This window comes from Micrasema longulum, unplaced genomic scaffold (genome assembly GCF_059751315.1).
Source record: "Micrasema longulum isolate JH-2025_06_02 unplaced genomic scaffold, ASM5975131v1 h1tg000137l, whole genome shotgun sequence".
In the NCBI taxonomy this organism is placed as follows: Eukaryota; Metazoa; Arthropoda; class Insecta; order Trichoptera; family Brachycentridae; genus Micrasema; species Micrasema longulum.
The window spans coordinates 527,093-539,822 of NW_028277343.1; the positions used below are offsets into that span (position 1 = coordinate 527,093).

Sequence of the window (12,730 nt, forward strand, 5' to 3'; positions counted from 1 at the left end):
CTACAGCTTCATAATTTACACGAATAAGTGAGCTTGTTTGTACACCTAATTAATTAATTTTGTTTTTTTTTTGAAGTATTATATTTTTTAAATTTTTCATTGTTTATTTGCCATACATTTTTCTTTCAAAAACAAGATCCTTACTCTTTTTTGGCAAGTTCAACCTTGTTCAATTTTTATTTCTTTAAGTATTGTTTTCGTGTGTTTTATTGTTTTTTACCAACAAAAAAATATATCAAGTCTTGTATCCTACGTAGACCCGTGTTACATCATAGCCACACAAGAGGTAATACCGTTACTGAGGAATATTTTCTTTTTGTTTCAGATTTCCAGCCGAGACGAGACTCACTGTATCAGCCAAGTTTAAACACCGTGAAGCAGAACGAACTACGAACTGAAAATTCTCATTATTCGGGAGAAAATTGCTTTACGGATTGTCATAATACTCACGTAAATTCCGAGCAATGCGGAAAATGTAATGGAAAACACTCCCAGCATAATTTTTTAGTTACATTCAAGTAATTTTGAAGTTCCAGCACGAATTTAAATCCGCTGTGTATCAAATTTATATCAGTTCGGCTGGAACACTCCGAGTGTTTTGACTACGCGAGAGAAATACTAGAAAGTTCTAGTAGAACGTGGAACGAACGCTTACGCGAAAAAATAGTAATTTGAATCTTATTTCCTAATCATATTATTTCTGTCTCAGTGCCTATTATTCTGCGAGTGAATCGATCCCCGTACGTTTTTTTAGAGCCAAAGTTGAGCCAACACGTGCCTTTATATCGTTTTAGAAAAACTTTTATCTTCAGAAGCCTAGAATTTATTTCCATCACAATTTGGACTACAAAGTGCGAAGGAGTGAGTACTTTTGTTAGTAAACTTTCGCGGTAACTCACAGTCGTAAATTTACTTTATTTTAGAACAATTCTAAAGAAATTTAAAGAACAATATTGATATCAAAACAATAAAGGAATGAGTTACACTCGCAAGTTATACGATCGTGTAAAGTTTATATCGCGAAGTAATAAGTCAGATTACAAATAAATATTGCTAGCGCAGCGACTTTTTTGATCAAGATCTTTAAAAAAATCGCTTTAACAAAAGGGTAAATAACTTTATGTCTTGAAAAGCAAATGAGTTTTGTTCGAAGTTATATCGATACTCGAAAGACAGCGAGAAATAACACAAAAGATTACAGACTAAAATAAAAACATCAACTTTAAAAAGAGGCGAGAGACTGTTTAAAGTGACGTAACTCAGTACCTAATTGAAATTTCGTTGCAAATAAAGATTTATCGAAGTGTCTAAGATAATATACATAGAAGGGGAACTTTAAATAAGCAAAACGCAAAAAGAGAATACGTTAGTGACCACTTCGAGTGAAATAAATCTGAGTCATCCGCAATAGTCGCACGGCGCGGCGGTGGACACCCCTGGCTTCGCTGGTCGGCGGGCGGCAGTCATGGTCGGCGGGCGGGGGTAGGCGAGCGGCGGTAGGCGGGCGGCATGACGGTGATGCTGGTGCGCCAGGCCAGCTCTGGGCGCGCGGGCGGCTGGTGCTGCGCGCGGCGCGCGGGCGGCGCGGCCGCGGCGGCTCCGCTCAACAACAGCCAGGACAAGGGCGGGCCGCCCGCGCCTCCGCAGCTGGCCGCCTGCCACATCCTCAACGACCTCACGCCGGCCGCCCGCAAGCGGACCAACCTGCCGCCGCCGCTGGAATCGCTGCTTGCCGACTGCAACGCGGCTAAAGCTATGAGGTGAGGATGAAACTGCCCTTGTCTCGAAACTGACTGCGTTCGTTGGATATGTACAATACTGTAGGAGTGTACGCTTGTTGATGCCGGGAGCTTCTAACTCAGTCGGAGGTGACAGAATGAAGACGACGTTTCGCTTCAATTTGTATTTATTACATCTTGAATATTATAATGGAGAGCGAGAGTTACTGACTACACTGTTTGTTTAACTTATCGAGTATACAATTATTTTTTTATTATTATTATTTGTTTATTGTTGTGCACACGGTGCTATATTGGTATTGTCATCAGTGGTGCTTCAGCCCGTTGTGGGCCCTGGCCTCCTTCAGAATCTGTCTCCATTCCTCCCTGCACCCTGCGGCTCTTCTCCAGTTCATCAGGCCAATTGCTCTAATGTCACTTTCTACATTATCCAGCCATCTTAATTTTAGTCTGCCTTTGCTTCGTCTGCCTTCCAGAGTGGTATAAAGAATCTTTTTTGGAGTATGATTATCATTATTCATTCTGTGCACATGGCCCAACCATTGTAATCTTCTTATTTTTATGAATTGTGCAATATTGAGTTCGCCATACAATGCCTCTAATTCATGATTAAACCGTCTACTCCATACTCTATTTTAAATGACAGCACTTCCTTAATATTTTTCTTTCAAATACTAATAACATGTATTCATCTCTTTTGGTCATAACCCAGAATTTGGCCCCATATGCAATGACCGGCCTGAGGAAAGTTTTGTAAATAATAGTCTTAGTTTTTCTAGTGAGCAATATGGATCCCAGATGTTTAAAATAGCCTTAATAACATCTGTTTGCTGCCGATAGCCGTGTTCTAATCTCGGTTTAATAATTGTTATCATTTATCATTTTAGTACCCTAAACCTTTAGCTATATTAGTATAATATAGTGATATTATTACCAAAAAAAACATAAACCTTACACAGCACCAATTACGTACACAACGCAATATATAATACAATATCTGAACCGGACAACAAAATGTGACGAGAATATGACGTATAACACGTGACATTTGTGTTGGTACCTCAAAAGTTATGAATAAGGATTGTGGTTTACTAATACTCCATTGTGTTCTCTTTACTTCCTAGTGGGGAATTTCCTATTTCCCTGACTGTCAGCAATTCATATCTGTTGCTTGTAGGCAATTTGACATCAGTAATGTTGTTGTTTTTATTACTTATTGTTTACATACAGGAAATATATGATTCACCTCCTGGGTTTTGATTCCCGGGTGAGTTCCACAATACAATTATCGTAGTACAATTCATCAAGAGTTGTAAAAAACATGTGGAGCCCACGACTTATCCTGGGCCTCTACCTTTACACCATACTTCATGCTGATAGGTAGTCTTCACAAAAGGCGTCGGATTGTGTCTCTGTGACGAAAATTTTATTTCACCACAAACGTTACAAAGATTATTTTCTGAATTTAGTGGCATTTTGATTCAACAAATTTCACACTTTAAAAACACTCCAAAATCAGAGAAATCCAACACTAATTACAACAGAAACTATAGAAAACTTACAAGTCACACTAAACATAAATTATGTTTACAACCTACAAACAGGCGGAAAACGTTGTGTTTTGTCAGTTGACAGGCTCACCAACTTGTCTGAACAACTTCCAAAAATAAAATAACCCTCATTCTGAAAAAGTGAAAAATGTTTTCCCTCTCCGTTACAACAAATTTAGATTAAAATGTAGACTTTAAAAAACAACTTCTCACTGTTTCTCCAAAGCAAAGAGCAAATCGGTCATTTTCATTGTGATTTTTCAATTCAGCAGGTGGAAATACATAAGAACAATCTATTTTGAGACCGAAACATTTTCATTGCTGGGCCAGTGTAATTATTTACCCTCTTTTGAGTAAAATGAATATTCGTTTTCTCATGTTATGTAATTGTTAACAGGTACTATCGCCTCTGGATATACACGTGTAACGGCGTACTTCTGCTGGCCGTGCTGGTGTTCTGCGCCGTGGCCGGAAGGACTCTGGTGGCGGACTACAGGAGGTCCCTCGTTCCGGGCTTCGCGCTCCACCAACCCAGTCTCCTGTGCGCCTACCTCGCGCTCCTCGCGCAGGCCGGGCTGCTGCAGGCTGTGGGTTGCGCGGGAGCTCTCAGGCTCAGCGAGAAGCTCCTGAATGCCTACTGGCTCATGCTTCTAGCCCTCCTACTGGGAGATGCGGCGGTCGGCGTGTTCTGGGTATTTCGACTGGAGCAGCTCTGCAGAGAGCTTCGTCCGGGTTTGAGAATACGACTAGGAAGAGACTACGGAGCGGATCCAGAATTTACTGAATTATGGGACAGATTACAAAGAGAGAGTCGATGTTGCGGAGTACAGGGAGTTCAAGATTTTGTACCTCCCGGAGCGCAAAACCCGCAAAATGTGACGTTCAGTTGGGCCAAGGCCCCCGTGAGCTGTTGTCCCGAGAAACCCTGCAGAAACCCTTACCCGGTTGGATGCGAGGAACGCCTTTTGGCGTGGTTACGACACACGGCCGATGTCCTATTTGTTCTCGGGTACTGCGTCATAGCCTTCCTCAAACTATGTTTCCTCGGTATACTTAGATACGAGATAAGAGAGATGATACAGAAAATAAAAATGCTGCAAAGCGAAATAGACGCGGGGACGGCTGCTTTGAACATGGAACTCGGAGCGAGTCCCATCAGAACTGGAGTTGGGCCGCCTGGCGTCAGCGCTAATGGGACAGTGTGCGGGGGTGGCGGTATGGGCGAGCGCGAAGCCCTACTGCCCGTGCAAGGAGACCGGCGAGCTGCCCTGCAGAGGAGGGACTCGGATGCTACGAGCGGCTGCGCCCTGCTGGGGGCGGAGGAGGCGCTGGAGCTACGCGAGCTGGACCGAGGCCGGCGCTTGCTCGTGGGAGGCCCCACTGCGACTAGGATCTGACTAAGATACTACCTGGAGCAGCTGTTCGGCCAGCGCTGGAGAGCTGCCGGGGCCCCCTGAGATCAGGCCGCCGATGGCACCTCGTTAAAAGCACTGACAGAACTCAAGATGAGAAGAACGAGTAAAGACAGCGGGAAAATCACGTACTTGTAAAAGCATTTCGGTGTTAGAATATTTTTACATTAGATTCGTACTTTCATGAAGAACATTTTTAGTTTTCCTTCCTAATTTCTTTCTCGTTGGATTGCGTATCTTGTAATTAGTAAAGTGTCTGTATCGCCACTAACTAACCAACAGCCATTTCTCAGTGGGAGTTTAAAAATGATTACATTAACCAAACTATGGCCTAGTATGTAAATGAACGTTGGTACGATTTCGCTTCGGCTTTTATTTACCGTTACCAGAAATAGCTTCAGATTAAACCGCACCCACTCCCGCACGACGTAATTTCTCTCGCTTTTCTCTCGAACCGGGGAATAATGCTTTTTAATATTATATCATATCATTGTATGGATTCGGTAAATTTAAAAAATAAATGCCAAATATTCTCGTGAATAGACACGAACGTTTTAATTCAAATTAATTTAAATTTAGACATTATTCATAAAATTTACTTTCTATGTGGCAACATTAATCTGTTATAATACCGTCTTCAACTTAAGTAAATATTTTTGTACTATTATCTCTTTAAGATACTAAAGTATCATTGTTTGAAAATTAGCGGATTAAAGTACCACCCTAGATACGAGACTTAGAAGCGGAGCTAGAGAGAAGAGACAAAAATAATAAAAAAGTAAGGTAGAAATGCTTTTATACATTACGAGTAGAGAATGCTTTTGATTGGAGGGAGTGCTATCGATAAAACTGTGCTTCGTTGTGGAATTAAAAAGTTTTAAAAACAATAATTTAAAAGTTTTAATTACTCGACAATGGAGTATCCGGTGCCTTCGGCGGCATTAAACTGTGACAATACAGACTTGGATTATATTGTGTAACCATTGTATGTTATTGAATAAGTATATCATAGTAATATTGCATGCTAAAATGTCGTTCTGTATTGCTCCTCTGAAATAGTATCAAGGTTTATTGATTCTGAATAAATATCTATGAAAACGTTTTACTTTTCGTCCATAAAAAAAAGTTCGGTTTAATACTATCAATGCCGTCTGTAGAAAGGTCATCTACATTTTGTTTTTAGATTTTCTTTTAACGTTTATATGGAGCCCAAAATATATTCCTTGCGGGATCCCGCAATATCATTTTACAAAAGAGTAATTTAGTATATCCAGTTTATTCTTATCGGAGACTACGCAAAGTTACGTTGATCAACCTTGTATCGTAGCCAAATCTTTCTTGTTTTTCAGAAAATACCGTCAGCGGTTAATTTTTTTGTTTCAATTTGACAAATCAACATAAAATATATATTTGTTTATTTTTATTTCTTGAAGTATAATAATCATACCTGAAAATCACGCCATGTTGTTTGAGAAAATTATAATTGTTTGGTTTTTAAGTTTTTTAGTTGTGCTGGAATTTCATATTACAATATTCCTTGTTTGTATTAAGAAATTGATTTTACAATGTTACACACACCGCAATATGAATTGTTCATAAGTTTTACATAAATGATGATCTTACAGCGATTCTATCAATCGATCCTAGTAAGCCAACATATTATAAACACTTTGATTCTACAATATTGGCGGCCTCCGTAGTGTAGTGGTCAAGACGCTTGACTCACGCACGGAAGGTTCCGGGTTCGATTCCCGGTGAGAACACAAAAATCAAAATGGGATTTTTCTCAAGCCTGGGTGTTCTGTGATGTAATTCACCTCTGTAATTGGGCCTCCTGGCCTGTTGTGGTGCAAAATAAAAAATAAAAATAAAAATATATTAAATGTATTCATGGAAAAAAAGGCATGGATATAAATTTTAAAGATAAGTAATCTGCTGTCGTTAAGTTTTTTTATATAATCCATTTTGAAACAGCCAATAAAAATATCAGAAAACAATACGTATTGAAAATGCTAAACATTTGTAAAGAAATGTCTTTTTAGCCATATTCAAAAAATTCTGCTTAAAGGTAGGATTACGTCGTTGTGTTTTGCTGTGGAGTGGTGTGTTTGAGAGCTTATTTGGGCATATAGCTTCTTTGCACCACTCCATAACGATGTAATCCACCTTAACTCTTGCGTGACTGTGATGTCACACGATGCTACGTAGAATTCAAGAATTGACACATCTATCTTATTTTTGTAAATTATGAAGTCGTAACTAGGCTTATCATATATATATTTTTTTATAAATGAAAGAAAACAATTAAATAAACAGTACATGTAAAGATGTGGTATGTATGTTTTTGTCAAATTAATCAGCCGATCGTTGGTTTTGAATTCTTGATGTTTTATTGTAACTTTACAAAAGATTTACTGGTTACTTTCCAGGCATAGTCATAATTAAGTGAAAATGGTGGCTGACTTCGCGTGGGCCAATAATTATTTAAAAATCAAGGAACTTTAAGCTGATAATAAGAATATTGACAACTGATTCACTTTGAATATAGACGCAAATTCAGTGTGCTAAGCACAAAAATTTTAAAAAGAAATAATAAAATTCTTAAATGGTTCTTAATAAAAAACTCACCAGTATCTAGGTGTTGAATTTTTGTTTTATATATAAATAAAAATGAAGTTAGAGCGCCGTTCGTTTCAGGAATTTTTAGCACGGTCTTTTAAGAGCTTTAATAGAAGATCTGTCACCAAAACAGCAATAAAGCTTAACATCAAACAACCGTTTTTTTTTTTTCAATCATTTATTATAAATGCATAATCCATCCTACCCTAACTTAATTGTTTCTCTATTAGTGAGCACGCAAGAAAATCAAATTAATTTCATTTAGTAATAAAACAAATAATTTGGTCAGATCTTTTGACTTTTAACGATGATTTATTTTACTATAACACCTGTTCTTATAAAGAACACTAGTAAATCCAGGCAACAATTTTTTTTAACAAAAATATTTTTAATTTTTTTGTAAATGTTGTCCGAGTCTTTTGTTAAGTTTTGTCTGGTAGTTTATTGTACAATTTCAGTCCCCGGTTTATTAGTCTCGACTGTCTTTGTCTCGTTTTAAAATGTTGTACATGATATTGCGCTGATTTTTTCGAATTGTGCCCATGTTTACTATATTTTTTTAAAGTTTTAGTTCATGGTCTACAATTATTACGTCAGTAGCTAATTTATAAATAAATTTTAAGGATTTTAGTTGAAAGAGTTCAGTTATATTTAATTGTTTAGTTTGTTTAAAGAGTTCTTAAGTTGCTGTTTATTTATTATTCCTAACTAAAGTATAACGATATGTAAAAAAATATCCGCTTTTAGTTTTAAATGATACGTTGAATTAATAAGACCACGAGAATCTTTTCATCTTGTTATTTTATCAAATTCCAAAAATCTCTCGTTAGCTTTTGTCGGAAGTCGGGACCATTTTCTAAAAATAACCCTTCTTTGGCTCTTCTTCTTGGTATTGATCGAGTCTTAAACTATTTCGGGTGAGCAACACAAAAGATGTTTACCTAAATAATTCATGAGAATTCTTAAACTAAGTTATTCAAATTGTACAATTGATTATTGTTAAAAAGTGTTAATCTTCACATAATTGAATGGTTGAGTATTTATGTGTTAAAAGAAGAAAACTGTTTAAACAATGTATCATCGGTAGTTATTTAAAATGCTGTAAGGGACCAGTGACTTTACATTTACATAGTAGGATTGATTTCAGTTATTTATTAACAATTCTCGGTGGAACTCCATTGTAATGATATAAAAACTTATATTTAAACAAAATATACAAAATAAAAACACTTAGTACACTTTCACTTATTTATTTGACCAATTAGCGCTTTTGCCTTCTAATATTATATGCATATGCATCTTCAGACTGGTAAATAAATGTACGGACATTTACAAAAAAAGTCGAAAGAGATACAATAGTTTGCAAATGAATACGCAAATGATATAGATATATTTTATATAACGCTTTTGTATTTTAAAAGGCAGCGTACCAATTTATTATCTTCAAATTTAAATACCTTAATAATTCTTTGTTGTTTTAAATTGTATGCCTTTTATTAACTCATATCTGTATTCTTAACTATTCTTTTTCTAACTTCTTCTAATTTTAACATTCTTTTACTATAACCGATGGGGAAAAATGAACTCCTGTTCTCTCTACTGGAATATATTCTGTAAACTCATATAGTTTTTACTTATATGTAAGATTAGTTTTTGTATATATTTTTTTTTCTTATTCTCATTACTTCATTTAATTTTTTTGCTACTTTTGTGTAAAATACATGCTTATTCTTTATATTTATATTTATATAATACATGAAAAAGCCTACAAGGCGTTTAAATAAATAAATACATGATATTTCAATGAAACGGAGTGGGACAACCTACATTTAAGACAATATTTAGTTTTATATAAATTATCTGTATAATATTTACCAGTCTAAATATGCCCATTAGAGGGTGAAAGCGCCAATTTGTCAATTAAACAAGAAAAAGTGTACCAAGTTTTTTTTAAATTTGTAACTTATATTTAAATATAAGTTATTATATCATTTTATATTAGGTGTTAACATAACTTGTGTCCAGTTTTTTTTCAAATTTACAAAAGAGCACCAAAAGTATCTACTAACAAATGGTAAAGGTTCGTTATTTGAAAGAAAATTTTCTGTTATACAAGATATTTTATTTGTTTTTACGTTACATGTATTATTTCATTTGATTACAAGCCTTCAAAATGGAATGTCTTGACATGTTCTTGTAAACAAAAGTGAGAATTTTCGATATCTCCTGTTGTTCGCGTTCGATCCAGGGAATAAAGGCGAATTCATATTGACTAATTTGTTGCAAAATAATAAATGAAAATTATCTTGTTCGATATTAAATAAGAACGCCACTCTCGAAAACCGCTGTTAAAGTTTTGTCATAAAACTAATTTTTATTTTCCTTCATTATTTTACAACAAATTAATCATCGATGTTATTTATTTTCTCCTTTATTCCCTCGATTGAACGCGAACAAGAGGAGCTGTCAAAAATGCTCACTTTCGTCTACTTGAAATTCCATTTTGAAGGCTTGCAACCAAAAAAAATAATATCATCATTCCCTTTCCGCACCAAATGGTGCATAAGGCACTGCATTGGTATATCAATTTCAGTGTATCTTGATAATTTTTGTTACATGAAGGTAAGATGATCATTCTTTCGCTTCAGATAGCAGTCCGGGGACTATGAAATATTCTAGTGTAAAAACACCTTTTTTAATAAATATTTTATGTCAACCGTGCCGGGAATCGGACCTGAGATCTCTTGCATGGTAGGCAAACTTGCTGATACTTCTTCACGAAATAACGCATATAACGTAAAAGCATTATTTACCAATATCTTGTAGAGCAGAAATATTTTTTTCGAATGACGTATAACTTTTAGTGATCATTTCTAAATTAAATATGATTTTTTTATATTTTTAAAAATTTTTCTTGAATTGTTAATTTATTAACACTCATTTCCTTACAGTATTCCAAATTTCCATCGGCGATATTATTAAATGATAATTATTTATCGTGTCCATGAAAAAGCGGCGATTCTGTTTTACTTTTTGGTAAAAATGAGTTTACTATGAAAAACATATCAAAATATGGAATCACTTGTGGATAATTTTTTATTATATTAAAGTTGTAATAATTACGAAGTATGATCCTTTGAATGAATCACATAATTAATTAACGAAACAAATTTTAAATATTTTTTCATAATTAATCTAAACCATGTGAAGACGCGTATTTTAATTACATGGTAAGTTTTCTGTACTCGTTACAATTGGTATAGAGGGGATGTGAAAACCCATCATCCAGTCGCAATTTAACAAAGAAAGTAGCCAGCTATTGAGAAATAAAACCGAGATAATAGCACTATTTCGAAAAAATTTAACAATCAAATCTGCACAATAATTGGAATGTTTTCTGCTTTGAAAAATGATAAATAACGCATACATTCGTTTTGTATTATAATATAAAAAATAATTTAACTAACCAGCTTTAAAGATTTTTTAAGTCTGGCTGACCACACAACCTAAGATGCGCGTTTTGCTAAAAACAGCCAGCCCTAGTAAAATTCTAATGTTTGTTGTCATTATAAATTGAACACATTATTTTATATTATTAATATAACCCTAAGGGGTAGTTAATTGTAAAAATCACTCGATCCATTTGTTATAATAACTTTAATAATGATTTAATTTTATGTAAAGGAATTTTGGTTGATCACTGCCGAAAATATTCATTTTACAGAAAACTGCCAAATCTAATATTGAATGATACCGCATTCAAACTTTGAATGTATGAGGTGACATTTTGTACAAAAACATTATATTTTATTACACGTATTTATTTTATAACAACGCCACAAAATCAACCCTAAATAGCACCTGCTTACGTCACTCAACGTATACATTCTCATTTCCATTGTAATAAATGTCTTATAAAATAATTTGCTTTGTTTCGATTATTACTGGGGTGGATAACGCTTTTGGTATCTCCATCCGACACGTCCGCTATTAACAAAGCCACTTCGGGTGGATTCCGAAACATCCCGATGGAAAACGCCGTAATCCCTCAATGTCTCAGTTCAATTTTATTAAGCAAACAATTAAAAAGAGTTATAAGATTTAAAATATATTTTTCTTTGTTGTTTTGATAATTTTTACGTGTAAGTACAAATTTAGTCAGTTTTAAATTACTCGAAAATAACAAAAATAAAATATTTTTTGTTTTCTGTATGAAACGATGTGCAGATTCGCGACTTTTGCATGGACCTAATTCATTACAATGTGTACATTTTAAAAACAATACACCAGCAAAAATACAAAAATAATTCAAATTGAAATTTATTTTATTTTTAATGCTTAAACAATTGATTTCAGTTCAGTGCCACAGAGTGGGGTTTAACTAGACATACAATTACCCAAAATGGCAGCTTTTGACAAAAATCACAGAATTAGTTAAATATCAGACAATTTTCTACATGAAACCAAATCATTTAATATATAACAAGAAGCGGTAATTTTTTTTATTTAAAACTGTAATGCTTTTTTTGTTTATAGATTCATTAGAAAAAAATCAGTGTAGATACGACGCACACAGGTTTTATGCTTAAGAAAAAAATTGTTCATAAATACTTAAAAGTGTCATATCTCAAAATATGACTTTTGCAAATTATTGACTTATATTTAACTCTACAATACCCAATGTAGACGATGTGCTGCATACCGATAATAATCGGTGTATAAGGGTGATTTCAAGCATGTTATCACTCGGCGACTAGTTTATTATATTGTATACATACTAGCCGTGATAATTTATTTTAATAAATCGCCACCAGTGTAAAATTTTTCGATAAAGTTTTTAAACAAAAATTCAGTTGCACGTATTCTGCCGTAGTTTAATTAAGTTCAAGGGTGAGTTCTTTGTTTTTTTTTTAAAGATTTGAAGTTTCAATTGTTTTCGCAACTTTCATAATTATATGAAAAGATGTTTATAAGAATCGTTATTTCTTGTTTTCCTTGCGTTTTTGTATTTTTTAACCTTTTAATGCCCGATATTGTCCACATAAACATGAAATTAAAACTGAAAAATGTTTTTTTTTTTTTTATTATTTTTCCCGGTATTTGCATCAAAAAACATACAAAAAATATGTTTTTAATTGGGCATTAAAGGGTTAAAGTACTAACTTGTTGGTATTTTATTATAATAAAAAACTTTAATAAAAATAAAAAAATTAAAATTAAAAACGCAACTAATGATGCATAGGCCACTGAATCGGTATGCCAACCGCAGCGTAACTTGATTAGTTTTGTGTATTGTGAAGGTAAATCAGTCTTGCGCTTTTTTTTGTTGTTATCTTTATATTTATTTTTTTATGCTTTATTAAGTTAGTTCATAACATCTTAAAAACTAATAAAAAAAATTATAATCGTT

General features: G+C 34.2%; 2 protein-coding genes and 1 long non-coding RNA gene across 3 annotated transcripts in view; 2 read left to right on the forward strand and 1 right to left on the reverse strand.

Annotated features, from left to right (window-relative positions):
• The window catches only part of LOC148284253 (uncharacterized), a 407,986-nt gene extending 406,629 nt beyond the window's left edge, over positions 1-1,357 (forward strand). The window contains exon 5 of the long non-coding RNA XR_015825375.1: positions 326-1,357. This is a non-coding gene — a long non-coding RNA (uncharacterized LOC148284253). The remainder of the gene's footprint in view (positions 1-325) is intronic.
• The window catches only part of LOC148284249 (uncharacterized), a 556,808-nt gene that overhangs the window by 527,027 nt on the left and 17,051 nt on the right, over positions 1-12,730 (reverse strand). The gene's annotated exons all lie outside the window — the stretch shown is intronic.
• LOC148284254 (uncharacterized) lies at positions 1,095-6,575 on the forward strand. The gene is made up of 2 exons (XM_088242418.1): positions 1,095-1,760; positions 3,687-6,575. The coding sequence occupies exons 1-2, from the start codon at positions 1,510-1,512 to the stop codon at positions 4,684-4,686; spliced, it is 1,251 nt and encodes a 416-aa protein (XP_088098544.1). The 5' UTR covers positions 1,095-1,509; the 3' UTR covers positions 4,687-6,575.